Genomic DNA, 15,519 nt, shown 5'->3' with positions numbered 1-15,519 from the left:
ACCCCGCATCAGGCTCTGTGCTGACAGCTCAGAGCCTGGAGCCTGCTTCTGATTCTGTGTCTCCCTGTCTCTGCCCCTCCCCCCTCTCATGTTCTGTCTCTGTCTCAAAAATAAATAAAACATTTAAAAATAAATAAATAAAAGGACTTGCCATGAGGAAGTACCCTGTGGTACTCAGAATATGCTATTAGGTAACATATCAATAACTTCACACAACACGTTCTCTTTGCAAAGTGAAAGTTGTTTATTGTTTGTTATGATTTTGACAGGCAAGACCCTACGTAGGAACTGTAATACCTACAATACCTATAAAGTGATCTTTACAGAATGCCTGAGTAGACTTCAATGTTGGGATGAACTCCACGCATGCATTCTCTCTCTCTCCCTTTTCTGGGTGAAGTGAAGCCCAGCTCCCCCAGCTTGGCAGAGGCAGGGCAAAGGAACAGGGGACCAAAATAGAGAAGCTGCATGTTTATCCCATCATCTCCCCTCACTACCGTCCACACCCACCCAGGATTCACTGAGCTCACACACACATTTTTAAGTGGGGAAAACCAAGGTCATGCATGTTGAAGAAAATCAATCATATTGCTTTTTCTTTAAAGTGAGATGAAAAAATATATCTAAACCCACTTTTCAAGTGTTTCTTTTCTTTAAAATTTTATATATGTTAAAGCTCTTATTTTCCTTTTCAATATATTCTACTTAGAACTTTTAAAAAATAAATTTTCTTTTTGGTACCTTTCATTTCCTGTGTTAGCCTTGGAAACATAAAATATATTTCACTAGAACTCTTCTGTGCAAATAATAAACATAAATAATATTAACATCTAAGTTATATAAAAAAACAGGCCCAAAGTTTTCACTGCTACTGCCATCAGCTGCAGTCCCTGAAAGTTGCTCCTAGAAGTAGTCGGTGGTCTGCCCACTTAAGCCACACAGATCCTGGTCTGGCTGAGGCGGGCTAGGCAAGAACTCGCTGTCCCTCTTGTCCATCTGTAAACTACTTCGAGAAAACTGTAAGACACTTCCTAGTCCACTGACCAGAGAGAGGGGGGAAATCCAGTTAAATGAGCTGAAATTGGACAGGTTGAAAATCGATGACAGGGGGGCTGCCCTGCTGGTGCTGGTGGATTTCATCTTGGAATCTCCAGGACACCCTTCCAAGATAGCCTCCCTTGGCATGGAGGGACCCGGGGCCTGACTGCTCAGTCCTTCTAGCAGAATGTTCTCCCTTAAAGGCAAGTTCATGTCCACCACATTGGGCTCCCCACGAGCTTCTGGGGAGCAGGCAGGCTGCTGCACATGCCAAGATGCCTGTAAGGTGCAGTCCTGGGAGAGGGATCCAGAGGTCCTGATGCTCCTCTTTTCAGATGATTCAGTTCTGGGTTCTTCTGGGAGGTGTCCCTGAGCAAAGGTCTCTTTGGGAGCAGTGACTGTCTTGGGGGACATCTTGGCCAGCTGGCGTCCCAGTTGAAGTTGGGTGGGGAAAAGGCTCCCCTGCATGGCTTTGAAAAACAATCTGGAATGTAAAAAGTGTAAAAAGCATGTAAAAAACAGTCATCTGTGGGTAGTGCCTTTTAGTTTTCTTAAACTTGCACATTGTAAAAACACAGGCCCAACAATGCTCTCAGAGCTCACTTAGAACTTGAGGGACACTCTCCCTGATACCCACCTGGGAAGCAGTGCAGCAACAGGTGCTATGAGACAAGTCAAGTAAAACACGGGGTCACCCAGTAATGTTTGCATAGTCCAATAAGGGTTGGACGGAGGATAACACGTTGCACAAGAAGCATTGTAAATCAAAGCCACAGTGAAAAATAAAAGGATACTGAAGCCAGAAGCTATCCAGTTGAGCCAGGTCTAAGAGGAAAAGAGAAAGACAGGACTTTTACTTCAATAAAAATGTACTAGTCATCCATGAGCAAGTAGCTTATCTAAGGGCTTAGTAAAACCACAGGTCTTTGGCACAGGCAGTCAGGTGGTCTTGATGAAGCCTTCCGCATCTATGGACCAGCCTGGACATAGGGAGATAGAAGTAGGGATATGAAGGAAAGGAGAGAGGGAAAGGGGATGGGACATGAGGTGGAGGAGGAGGGGAGAGAGGGCAGGAAGGAGCTTAATGCTGCCCAGGTGAAGTGTTTGTGTCAGGATGCAAGAGTACCCACACCAGGGGCTCCATACATGTGGCAGGCCCATGTATTTGTTTTCCTTCACAGTGAGGCTAGCATTGCAGTAACCTGTCTGCTCAGAAACCTTCTAGATGTCATGGTATCTGTCTGGGAGTGTGAGGCCTGCAGCATCAGCACACCTTGGGATCATGCCCACAGAGCTTACCCAGGTCTTTGTTTCAATACCAAGGTGCAGGAGGAAGGTGAACAGCGCAATTGCCGTGATGGGGGTCCCCCAGGTAAACATATCTGTGTCCGAGTCATAGTAGGCCTGAAAGACAGCAGTATCCTGTGTCTGTGGGTCGCTGGATGAAGCTGATAAGAAAGACTGTGCCAGGTGCCAACTTACCAGGTAAGGAATGAAAAAGCAAACCAGGCTCTGGAAGGCAGCGTCAGCCATGTTTAACCAGAATGCGCGTGGCCGATACTCCTGAGACACAAAAATAAGCACAGATTACAGGGAAGTGAATATCTCTTCAAATAATGTTTTCTAGTAGGTACAGGGCCATTAATGCACAAGATAAGCACCTTAGGGCAAATTGCTAATTCAGGACTTTTGGTGCATGGAGTCCCAGAGGGCTGAGGAAAAAACACTACACAAATGGCTGCAGAGGCATCGAACTGAGTTGGTCACCGTGAGCATCTGCGCACAAGACCAGCTACAGTAGTTCTAGGCCAACAGTAGACAGATAAAACCACTTTCTGAAGCCTATGGGGAGCATTTTCCTAGGATAGAGATAGCAGCTCAAATTCTGGACATCTTGCTCCAATCTGAGTCCTTCTACTCCTACTCTGTAAGGGTTCTGCACTCTTTATTGGTGGCTTTTCTAGAATGTTTCTTAAAAGTGAGTCTTTTAAAATTAGATCATGGATATATTTAATGTTGAAATTAAAAAATCTGTACACTGAGGGCAAAAATGACCTTGATATGGACTGGTCAAGTTTTCATTAACTGGGTAACCAAATGTGCACTGGACTCTGAGTTCCTGAGCAACTGGGGCTGGTACTGACTTGCAGGAAATGTATATTGGACTGAATAGGCATTTAGTGAGCAGTTAAGAAAGTGCTGGCTAGGCCCTTCATTCAGTTCCCTAGCTCCACAGGACAAACTCCGTGTCTGGTTCCCTGGCCAGCTTCAGCCCCAAGCTGAGGATAGGAGGCCAGCTGAGCGCAAGAATTTCCCCACTGGCAGGTAACAAGCAGAGACCCTCCTCATCAGATGCTCAACCAACGGAGCCACCCAGGCACCCCTCTCCATTGGTTTATCTTCTAGTTAAGTCCCATTCAAAATAAATCACACTGTGGGTGGGGGATAGGAGGTTGTTTTAGAAAAATCCCTGCTCTGAGGCATCTGGGTAGTTCAGTGGGTTAAGCATCTGATTTTGGCTTAGGTCACAGTCTCATGATTTGTGGGTTTGAGCCCTACATCGGGCTCTGTGCTGACAGCTCAGAGCCTGGAGCCTGCTTCAGATTGTGTCTCCTTCTTTCTCTGTCACTTCCCTGCTTGTGTACTATCTCTCTCTCAAAAATAAATAAATGTTAAAAAAAAAAAGACTTAAAAAAAAAAAAGGAAAAAGAAAAAAAACCTCTGCTCAGGAGTCAGCCGCCTGGCCCTGACTTCAATTCCAAGTGGAGTTTCCTTAAGCTCATGGAGACTCTTAGTGTAGAGACAGTTTTCACCTCACTATAGTTTTTTCACTAAAGCTCCCTCCCTTTTATTTATTTATTTTTTTAGCTTTATTGAGGTAAATTGATACACAAAAACCTCACACATTTAATGTAGACATCTTGATGGGTTTGGACATATGCATATACACCAGTATGCCATCATGCCAACCAAAAACCTCACTCAATGCACAGCATAATCCAGTAGAAAGAATCCGTTTTTTACTTCCCATTGGTTATTTTCCAAAGTTTTAACAATTTCTCCCAGGGTGTCCGTTTAAGGGAGGTTTGGAGACTTGCACTTTCTGTAAGGTGAACATGCAGGATAGGCTGCCAAGAGCTAAGAGGTGGGTGTATGAGGGGAGCCTCACCTCCATGTTCTGACCACTCTTGTAGAGCTGTGGTTCAGTCAGCAGCACATCAGCTGGCACATCCTTGTCCAGCACCCCAGTCACAAGCTGGGGAAGTGACGAGAAGAGCAGATTAAAGAAGATCAGATACCACTGGTCAATCATGGCAGATGCAGAGAAGCCACAGTAAAACTGGAACCAAAACAGTAGGCCCACAAACATCTGAAATAAAGGAAGAATGGGGATAAGCAATACTTAGATGTTCCTGCAGATTCTCATCTAATGGATCTAAGAGTTTTGAAAAATTTGACTAAAAAGATTGAAATTATTGACAATTTCCTCCAAGGAGAGCCCATGGAGAGATGACACTGGTACTAGCCTGTAAGAAATGCAAATTGGATGGAACAAGCATTTACTGACCATTTATGAAAATGTTGATTAGGCCTTTCATGACAGTCCCTTAACTCCACAGGACAAATTCTTTGTATCTTGTTCCCATGGCTAGCCAAGATAAAGTCCAGCTGAATAGAAGAATTCCTCATAAAGGTCCAGCAGGGTCTAGGGTTGTTCACATTTCAAAAGGATCAGCTGTGTTCTTCCCTAGTACTTCTCTTCTGCTACCTATACTACAACCCATCTGGTCTCTGTAGTCACATACCCTTTCTGATGAGGCACAGAGGGCAATTATTGATTCCCACAGCAAAGAGGACACACATAAGCATGGCAGCAAAGTCAATGATGCTACTAACACTACTGCCTTGACCAAGTCCTGATATACACTGGGCACTCAGCTGGCAGGTGAGTTGTAGTTATTATCACTGGTTCTTATATCTACCTCTGTTTTGCTGAATAGGAAAGTGAGGACCAGGGAGGTTGAACAGCCCCTTCAAATCCATGCTCAGTAGGAGTTGGGTGGATCTCTTCCCACTATCATTGAACATCAGTGGCTTGAGTGTATTTACATGAGGGCATGGCAATTTAGTGATGGCAAAGCATTTACACTTATCAGTTATACAATTCAGCACAGGTTATTTAACCCTTTTCTGCCTACGTGTCCTTATCCATGAAATGGGCATCTCAATGGTACTTAGATATGGGTTGTTGTGAACATTAATAAACTTATGCATTTAAAGTACTCATAAGAGTTCCTTGTACACTATAGGTACTCACTTATGATTTGTTGTTGTTACAGTTAGCAGTACAGTTATTTCCTCTGAGGCTCAAGCAGGGCCAGTGTATTTATCCCATTTAGAGAAAAGGAAACTCAAGTTCAATATGTTAAATGACTTGACTATGGTCATTGTACGAGTAATAACTTGTTCAGCACTTGTGTGTATGGGCCTGGAAGGCATGGACACTCCCAGGACAGAACATGGTGGAAGAACATTCTCTGCTGGGGACCACAGGTAATGGCCTGGGTTTTGGTTCTGGAGCTGTCATTGTCTCTTTCTGACTTTGACTCAGTCACTTAACTTCTCTGAGCTTTGGTTTCTGGACCTGAAAATGGCTTGCATTAAAGATCAGAAAAAAACTCCAGCTCTTGTGGTTTCAATCTATGACTTAATGTAACTTTTCCCTTCCACACTGAAAACTAATGAATTTGGATTTTTCATTGACTTTCTTCCCTTCTCACTCCCACGGCTGACTTTCACTCACCCCCACAGGCTCAGCCTAATGAGTCATCAATGAGCAACTGGAGTCAAGAGAAAGAGGAAAAGTGCTTAAATAATTGACATTTTTCCCCCTGTAGTACCAAAAGCCTTCTTCCCAAACTACTGTTGCTATGGAAACTTTCCTTCTCTCCTAAAACTAATGAATTTCTTACTTTGGGAGGCAGGGTGATTATCTCTGCACTTCTCAACTAGATTAAGTATTTGTTAACAGAGGCCTCGCATCGTATATGGAATAAAGACAAGCACCCCCTTCTCCTTCCATTCCTTCCACAAGGACAGACTCATCATGGAAGGCAGGAGGCTGTGCCTCTTCAGGTAGCCATTCTGGCACTCATTTGCAACTGAAATGTTGAATTTCATTCCCTCAGTCTGAGAAATTTTCATGAGGAATTAGAGACAGCAGAGCTCAACTCCCATGTTTTGTTTTTAGAAAACAATCAGAAAAATCCCTAGAAAGCAAATAACTTGCTCAAGATTGCACAGCTAATTAATGACAGAAACAGAGGTTAGCGTGCCATCTTCCCAGCCTCACTCACCTGTACTCAGGCACCCATTCACCTCTTTGGAAATTGGGAACCTCTAAGTTTGCAACTATATGCATGGCAGCCTCAGCTCTGGGGATGTAATGCCAGATGGTTGGAAGAAAACATGGAGTAATTGGGCAAGGCCAAGGGCAGCGTGGCACAGAATTCCTTGGACAGAATCCCTGCCAGAACCTAATCTGAATTAATTTCCATGACCCAACCTACCCGTCATACATGCCCTGACTGGTCCTGAGTATCTGTATTCATTTTGACAGAAGACATTTTGAAAATGGGTGAGGGTGTGGGTGAGGGGACAAGAGGGTTGGGAAAGATAGGTAGGTCTAAATCTCCAGAACAAATAAGAACATGAACAAGAGGCACACTGATGGCAGTAGAGCATGATTTTTAAATGCAATTAATGGGAAAGAAATAGGAAGTATATTTTTTACATTATTGTGTATTTCGTTCTTTTTTAGAAGAGTAAAGGACAATGTTGACATTGGAATTGTGGTATTCAATGTGGTAGATCTGTGGGACTACCCTGAAAGATCACTTACACTAAGAATGTCTATTTATACATTCAGCCACAAGCTATTAGAGACAAGAGAAACATATACCCACTCAGCAACTTCATAACAGAATGTCTATCCCTCACCTATAAAAAGGGCAGGGTTCAGAAATGGGCATGACATCCATCCTGGAGGGCTACGGAGAAAGATGCTTGTCTGCCAAGGACTTAGTATTAAAGAACTAAGAGTTAAACATTAGGATCAACATGAAGTAGAGAAGGGCCCTGGATTAGAGCCTCTGGAAAGAGAGAACTGTCATCAGCCAGTTTGGGCATGATCCAACTGGAGGGTAAACTACAGACTGAGCTGGCCAGAAGGGGGTACATCTGTCATACCAGCACAGGAGAGTGTGGCAAGACTTCCTTGGGCCTTAGGCCTACATTCTGACTAGGGGACTGGCACACTGGCCCAGTATGGGTATGTTTCAACAGAGGCTGTTAAATACTGGAATCACAGTATGACTAAGTCCTGTCATTCTGATTCCAGGACTTCCAATACACTCCTGCTTGTCACTGGATTTCTCTGACAGCTCTAGAGTGAACACTGATTAGAGAACTCCTGTTTGTGGACACCTCAGCAGTCTGCTCCTGAGAAACACATTAACAGAGTGGTTAAGAGTTGGGAGACATATGAACTGGGGTTAAATGCTGCCTTGACTACTCACTAGCTGTGGGACCTTGTGTAAACCACTGTACTTCATGATTTCTCCCACTTATTATAAAGCAGTAAGTGGGCATTCTTGTTTGATCCATCTGTTTTTATAACTTATTCCCTTAGAGGTGCAGTTACCCTCATGTGCCTGTTAGACTTCTGAGCTTACAGTATGTAAGGCCAGACCAGGCCTGGGGGAAGTTCTTTTCTGATAGGAGGCCTTGGGATGGCCTGCTGGCCACATTCAGGTGATGGTCCAATAAATCTCAGCTAAGGCTTTTTGATTCAAAAACGCTAGAAACCAGAAGTGTCAAATACCTACTGTATTTTTGTAGAAGAAGTACAGTACCATGTTGGCAAGTCGGGAATAGCACCAATGTCCATGAACAATTAAGAGTCTCTCAAGGTATCGGAATCTCGGCACTGCAAAGTCACTGGCCATCACTGCCTTGAAAGGGAGAGAAGTCCCTGTTATTTTTGACACCTTATTCCACCTAAGATCTGTCCTATTTTCCCCAAATACAAGGCAAATACGCATGGAGAAATCCAGTTTCAAACACAATGTACGTGTGACTGGCCAAGGCTCACTTTACCACAATTTCCCTTATTATTTCCTTCAATTAAAAAAAAAATTAGGGGTGCCTGGGTGGCTCAGTCGGTTAAGCATCCAGTTTTGGCTCAGGTCATGATCTCACAGCTCGTGGGTTCAAGCCCCGCATTGGGCTCTGTGCTGACAGCTAGCTCAGAGCCTGGAGCCTGTTTCAGATTCTGTGTTGCCCTCTCTCTGACCCTCTCCTGCTCATCCTGTCTCTCTCTGTCAAAAAAATAAATAAAAAACATTAAAATATACGTACTTGATTTTTTACAAGTTTTTGTTTTCATTAACAAGCAAAAATCAAAAACAAAAACCCAGCGATGCACAGTTTCCCTGCTATTCTCCACCTTATGATGTTTTATTCATATTAGGATCTCAACCCAGAGATGAACCAAAGCTGCCCCTTTTGTACGCATCCTGGTAATTGCTCATCCTGGTAAGTATGTTTTGGGTCCTTCACCTCAGGAGCCACAGGTGATAAGCAAGGGCAGGCCCATGGCTCTGCAGGCGTTCACATAACCCAGTTCCAGGAAGCTGCTAAAGGGCAATGGGTATCCACTCCACCCAGAAGAAAGTGGGGACAGCAGGTTTCCTCCATGAACAGGAAAGATGACTGGGGGTGGAAGGTTCCTCTCACTTCACTTAGCATCATGCTCTATACAATTAAACTAACTGAGCCAGACACACGCCATCAAAATTACATCTTTTGTGCCCAGAATAACTTAGACCCCACCATATTATGAATTTCTCTATTTGGGAAAAAAAAGTCAAAGAAAATTTCAGAAAAGATAGATTGCTGCCTATATTTGGGGGATTGTTCTATACAAAAATGTATAGAACTTCATTTATTTCCCTATAGTTAAATAACTCCTAGAAAATAGTAGATCAAACTTGATGTCATCCCTTCTATGAATCCAAATAATGCTATACATGCAGAAAAGCGTGAAGCCTTTGAATGTCTGCTTTCTGAATCATAAGTTAAGGATTGCAAAGCGAATCCTGCTTTACACCTCTTCCTGTCGTCACTGGGTTTGGAGAGCTTTGTGTATTCCTCTCCAGTCTTCTGGCATTCCTTCCTGTCTCCAAATCTAGGCCCCAAACCCACAGTCCCTCTGTTCAGGTGGCTCCCAGCTAAGTTAGATCCTCCATGCAGAAACTAGTGTTTCTCTTTGACAGCATTTATTACAATTGTGACTATCTACGAACATTTAAAATATCTATCTGTCTTCCCAGCCTTTTTCTGGACATTCCATGAGAGCCAGGATAGTAGAAGTTGTGATCACCCTGAGTTCTGAGTTCCGAGTCGTGCTTGGCCCCATGAAATGTTCAATAAACATGGGGAATTAAACGACCTCATAAAGACCAAGCTTCTTGGAGATGCAGGATCTCTCTCCTTTGCCCAAATGGGATAGCTTCTCTAATCTTGGCTAAGCTTGGAAGCTCCAAACATTCTCTCTCACTCTTGATCTGCTCAGATCCCCAGGGTCACTCTTACCACAGCATCCCACAAAGTCCATCTTCCAAAGGGCTCACATTTGCTTATTGGACTAAAATACAAGAAGGGAAATATTCTCTGGGAACCTGAGCACTTAGAACAGTAAGGAAAGGTATCAGGCCTTATGGTCATCTTACTTAATGCATCCTCAATGGGAAGTGTGGCCTTAAATAAGTGCAGAAGTGTCTAACAACATCCTACCTAGAAGTTATGCCCACTCAAATCTTTGTTTCAGTATGTGCCGTATGGCTTGGCTGTTCCCATCACTTCTTGCATGGTTTGAATCATGGATTTCTCTGGCCCTTGCCTTCAGGAAGTGAGTAATGGTGGTAGCTCAGTCCCTTTCCCATTCACAAACCTGACCATTGTTCATAAAAAATGTATTTACTTGGTGCATTTTTCTTGCATATACTATTTACAGGCACTGCCCTATTCAGCTTTTCACTATATGAAACAGATGCAATGGAGGCAATAATGAAAATGTCAAAATGAACCAAATCTGATTTGGTTCACCCATTCACCACCCCATCCCCTTCTTCTGAGCACACAGCACTAAATTGCAGGGATGGGACCAACCCTGAGCTGCATTTTTAGTTTCATGGAAAAATTAAAACCACACAATATAGCACAGTGACTCAGGTCAGATGAGGCCAGGAGAGTAAGGTATGTGCTGAGGATGGGCCAAGAGGGAACTACTGTGTTTCTAGTTCAGGACTTTCCATCTTACTATTATTTTCACATCAGGTAAGGAAATTAAGGAGTTCTGCACAGGCTTGGCACATATAAGTGTTCAATGAATAATTATTGATTGCATCAATGAATGAACCAACGAATGACTAAATGGTGACCCACATCTGGATTTTTAGGGGAAGAAAACAGGATAGATTGTTCTCTAAAGTCTTCAACAAGTTTAAAAAATGTCATGACTCAAACTTAATCAAATGTTGGAAATTGTTGTGATACTACATCCAGAAGAAAGTTACTTTTCTTATTAAAATTTTTTTAACATTTATTTATTTTTGCGAGACAGAGGGACAGATCATGAGCAGGGGAGGGGTAGAGAGAGAGGGACACAAATAATCAGAAGCAGGCTCCAGGCTCTGAGCTGCCAGCACAGAGCCTGACGTGGGGCTCGAACCCACGAACTGTGAGATCATGACCTGAGCCGAAGTCAGATGTTCACCTGACTGAGCCATTCAGGCACCCCAAGAAAGTTATTTTTAATTAACTCAGTTGTTCAACATCTGAATCGCATGTTGAGAACTAACATAGTGACAAATGAAAAGGGCAGAGACTAATTTTCATGTGAGTCAAGATGACTACTTTCCATTTATATGATACCAGATTCCAACAATCCTACAGCAGATTCATTTTTTCAAATGGTTATCTCTAGTGTTCAGGAACAGCAAAATATGCCTTCCAAGGATGAGCCACAAAGAGCCAGGGAGAAAGTGATGACTCACCTTGCCTCACTCTGTTTTACAAAAATATACTTATAGACATAGGCAAAGTTCTTTTTGTAAACATGAAGAACTAGCTACTTCTACTACTGGCTTACAACATTCATGTTTTATTAAAGGCCAACCTTTTAGCTTGTTGGACAAAGCTCATGGCAAGATATGCCAGTGGGGCACTTGGATACATAGGAAATGACTGATTAGTCTTTACCTGCATGCCTTCCTGGCCCGAGATTCCCACACCCACATCTGCCACCTGGATCATGCTGACATCATTAGCTCCATCTCCTAGAAACAGCATAGGCAGGAAGAATCGTTTGAGTTGAAGTACACAGAATCAAACAGCCTGATGAATCTTCATGGGGTCCCTATTGGGCTGAGTCCTGGGAAAGGGTCATGGGGATGAGTGAGGAAGAGGAAGTGCAGAGTCTGCCCCAGGAAAATTGAGTTAAGCTGTCAGGAAAAAAAAACATGGTATGAGGTATGGTACTGCCTGTAATACCAAGAGATGTTTCAAAAAGCAGGCTCGCATGTAACCATTTTACTAGTGTGTATTCACTCTACATTACTGGCTCATATACCTATACAGAGAGCCCTTAACAGTGTCTGGCACAATAAAGATGTTATCATCACCATTGTTATTACTTACCAAACTCTAGCCTTTATCTGATGTAGAGCATCACTCAAGTCTATTCTAATTCATGCTTACATGAGTGGCTTTTTGAACTGAACAAAGGAGGTTAAATTCTGCCTAGCAAACTGTAGAGCTCTTTTTGTACACTGATTGCCAGTTAGCTTATTAGCTATCGTGCTTGCCGTTGGGCCCTTTAAAGATGTGATAAAGAAGAACTTCTATTTGTTCAGTCAAGCTGTTGACAGAAAATGGTTAGGAACATAAAACATAGGTCAGAGCTCTCGGCACCTTCAGGGAAAAGCAAGCACTTATCACTAAGTGACAATTACCATTCTTGGAGCAGTAGAAGGGTCCAAATCCCAGAGTACCTCCCAAGTTTCAAATATGCAAAAGTACAGTTACACAAGTTAGAATGATTTATAATGTGGCTACAGGATACCTCTGTCCTATGATTTTTCTGTTCTTTATTGTGCTGGCCCAACATGACTGATCAGTTAATATTGAAATTGACAAACAAATTCTGTGAGGTAGTAACAATCTGCAGCTTTCCCCAGAATGTCCCAATCAAAGTGAGAATATGGTAGGTAACAATGGTCTCTACATTATTAATTGCTAGGCACCTGGGACTAGGTGCCATCAATGCTTTCCCTCATGGTCAAAGAAATGAGCCAAAGTTCCTATGGGTCATTACTTTCCCTTTCCCTTTTGAAATTCTATTTTTTTTCTTTTCTTTGTAATCAACCAAGACTCTACCTTTGCTTTTTAAAAATGAATATCATACATCAGTGATTCAGTGACTGAGCCAGGCACTGATCAAGCTTTGAAAATGTGGTTTACTCATTCATGTCTTATACCAACCAACCTTACCAGGAGACATGGTCCTCATGTCACCACTGAGAGTTGCTCAGAGAAGCCTGCACCCAGCCTACACACTCCTCAGCCCTTACAACACTTGTTCAGGGAGCTCTGAAGGCCACTCTAGACATATGGGGGCAAAGGTGGTACTGAGATAGACTCCCTTGGTAGGGGACCCCCCATGGAGACTTCCCACAGCCTGCACCAGGGAGTCATAGTTAAACACATATGATCACATCTATGATCATCTCACTTCCCTTAGTGGTCACCACAGCCCTCAGGATATATAGGGCTGTCTTCATGACAACCATACAAAGGCCCCCTGACCTCAGACTCAGACTCTACACCAACCTCAACTCTATCCTAATGTGAAAGGGTAGTAATCCCTACATCAACAAGGAGGGGCTGTCACAGACCTTTTGCAGAAAATACTGTAATTATTATTTAGTGAGGACCCTTTATTTTAAAACTAAATCTTAACTAGGTATGCATTCTATATTCAGGGAGACCAAAATTTTTGATATCTGGGGGTCAAGGAGATCACTCTTTTCCCCAGGCTACCTGCAGTCTTTCCCAGCTTTCACCAGCAAGTGGTGCTGCTGAGTCCCTGAACCTGGCTAGAGATTAGACCCCAACCTGATGTGGGTAGGGATGATGCCCTGAGAGAAGGTAGGTGAGGACCAGGTAGCACTGGAGAGAAGCCTAGAAGGCTCTCCAGGCCAACATTCTGCAAGGAAAAGCCACCATTAGATGCAGATCCCTTAAGGAAATAATGTAAGATTTAGCAACTATTCACATGCTTATGATGGGTTCATTTAATTATTTGCTTGTCTTGGAACAGTCAGCAAAGTTTAGAGGAAAAGAAGCAATGGGAATTCTGATCACCATCAAGTCTCTGGGCTCTTGCAGTATTTTGGAGTCTTGGGACCAGTGACTGGAAACACCTGCAAAGGGCCTTCTAAGTGTTCTGGGGTAATGTTTAGCATTCAGAGCTCTACTGTGGCCAAGGCTGCCAGGAATGGCAGATCTCTAGTCTCCTGTCTTGCAGGAAACAGTATATAAGTTTGGTCTTCTTAAACCACCATTGTATTACTGGCTTCCTATATGTAGCTAAAACTGTTGCTACCATATTTTATGGGTTTCAAATCTACATTTTGTATTTCAAACAGGCTGCCTATTTTTTTGCAGTGGGTATGATTTTATGAACAGGAGAAAGAGCAAGGAAGTGTTTCCCCATCTTACAGGATAACATAGAAGGGGCAGAAAATGCAGGATGCACCTAGAGGAAGCAGCTGTACAAGATGGATACTCATTTACACAGGGTCCTACCTGGCTAGCCTGGATACTTGCCTATAGCCAGAGTCATGGCCTTGAGCTTGCTTCTGACCAGTTTCACCACCATACTCTTCTGCAGAGGTGTTGAGCGGCAGCAAAGGACTGACCGGCACTGCTTAGCGAGAAAGAGAAATTTGTCTTCTAGGTTTTTCTCAAGGGCGTAGGCCAGACTTCTCCCATCGATCACGAGGCTCGGGCTGGGACCAGAGTTGGTGGATGTAGAGGGCAGGCAGAGAGGGGAGAACCCCACGCTCACGTTGTCTGTGTTCTTCTCAGGGGCACTGAGGGGGCTCCTGGACTGCACGTAGTGTAGGCACTGGTCTAGCAGGGCCGCACAGGCCTCCTGAAATGGACAAGAGAGGACAGTGCAGTCTACTCAGCTGCACCAAGATTAGTTAACCTTCCTCAACACTCGGTCTGATAATCTCAAGGGCACCAGGCTGCAGGCTCTGCCCAGAAGGCCTCTCTCTTGAAACTGGAAAGTTGAAGATGAAGATTTTCCACATTGAAGAGGATGAGCTTGTGCAGGGTTTTAATAAGATTTTGCTTTATTGTCCATTGTACTATTGGAGATGAGATAGAATATCTTCACTTTGGAAGGCTTGACTGTATGTAGCTAAACTGCTGGCTGGTTAGGTAAGGGAGCCTTATATGCACTTCTCCATCTCCATGGCTCTCTAAGGCCCTTACTCAGCCTTCTTGTTTCCTCATAAGGTACAAAGTCCTTTAAAAGTCTGTTATGATTATCCTCTGAGGAAGTGTAATTATCAGTGTTTCTCTAAGGTCTCCAGTTGACCAGGGAAATACATTTTTAACAAGCATAAAAAAGGCTTTTATTGGCAATGCCCTTCCAAAACTGTACCTGAATTCCAGAAAGAATAGGAAAATTTAATGGGGAACTTGAGGGGCCAGGGGATATAAGAAAGACAACTGTTTCTAGAAACAAACACACTCCAGGGAAGGCAAGCAATTCTTGGTCCTTTATGGACAGTGAGCCCACTAGGTAAGCAACCAGTATCCTCCAGTGCACCCTGAAAATCCAGTTGTGTTCAGTAAGTGCTTATTAAGGACCTCTTGTATTTAGAAAAGTTAGTGAGACAAGACTTTGGCTCAGGTCATGATCTCATGGTTTGTGAGTTCGAGTGCCATGCTGGCTCTGTACTAACAGTTCAGAGCCTGGAGCTTGCTTCAGATTCTGTCTCTCTCTCTCTGCTCCTCCCCCACTCATGTGTACTTTCTCTCTCTCTCTCTCTCAAAAATAAATAAATATTTTAAAAATTTGGGGGGGCACCTAGGTGGCTCAGTTGGCTAAGCATCTGACTTTGCCTCAGGTCATGATCTCGCGGATTGTGAGGTTGAGCCCCACTCAGGCTCTGTGCTGACAGCTCACAGTCTAGAGCCTGTTTTGGATTCTGTGTTTCCCTTTCTCTGTCCCTCCCCTTGCTCACTCTCTCTTTCTCTCTCTCTTAAAAATAAATAAATATTTAAAAAATTTAAAAAACTTTTTTTAAAAAGAAAAAGTTGATGTACTGGACCTCATCATCC

At 43.4% G+C, this 15,519-nt stretch overlaps 1 protein-coding gene across 1 annotated transcript in view; it reads right to left on the bottom strand.

The window, feature by feature from the left end:
- Positions 1–662: 662 nt before the first annotated feature.
- ATP10A (ATPase phospholipid transporting 10A (putative)) overlaps positions 663–15,519 on the bottom strand; it is a 199,175-nt gene continuing 184,318 nt past the window's right edge. The window contains exons 16-24 of the mRNA XM_029952276.1: positions 13,990–14,317; positions 11,362–11,438; positions 7,926–8,051; positions 4,208–4,408; positions 2,521–2,601; positions 2,338–2,442; positions 1,833–1,863; positions 1,676–1,700; positions 663–1,522 (exon numbers count right to left, since the gene is read on the bottom strand). Coding sequence (XP_029808136.1) covers positions 904–1,522; positions 1,676–1,700; positions 1,833–1,863; positions 2,338–2,442; positions 2,521–2,601; positions 4,208–4,408; positions 7,926–8,051; positions 11,362–11,438; positions 13,990–14,317 — 1,593 coding nt within the window. The 3' untranslated portion in view covers positions 663–903. The remainder of the gene's footprint in view (positions 1,523–1,675; positions 1,701–1,832; positions 1,864–2,337; positions 2,443–2,520; positions 2,602–4,207; positions 4,409–7,925; positions 8,052–11,361; positions 11,439–13,989; positions 14,318–15,519) is intronic.

This window comes from Suricata suricatta, chromosome 9 (assembly GCF_006229205.1).
Source record: "Suricata suricatta isolate VVHF042 chromosome 9, meerkat_22Aug2017_6uvM2_HiC, whole genome shotgun sequence".
Lineage (NCBI taxonomy): Eukaryota > Metazoa > Chordata > Mammalia > Carnivora > Herpestidae > Suricata > Suricata suricatta.
This window is presented reverse-complemented; position numbering and strand designations above follow the sequence as displayed.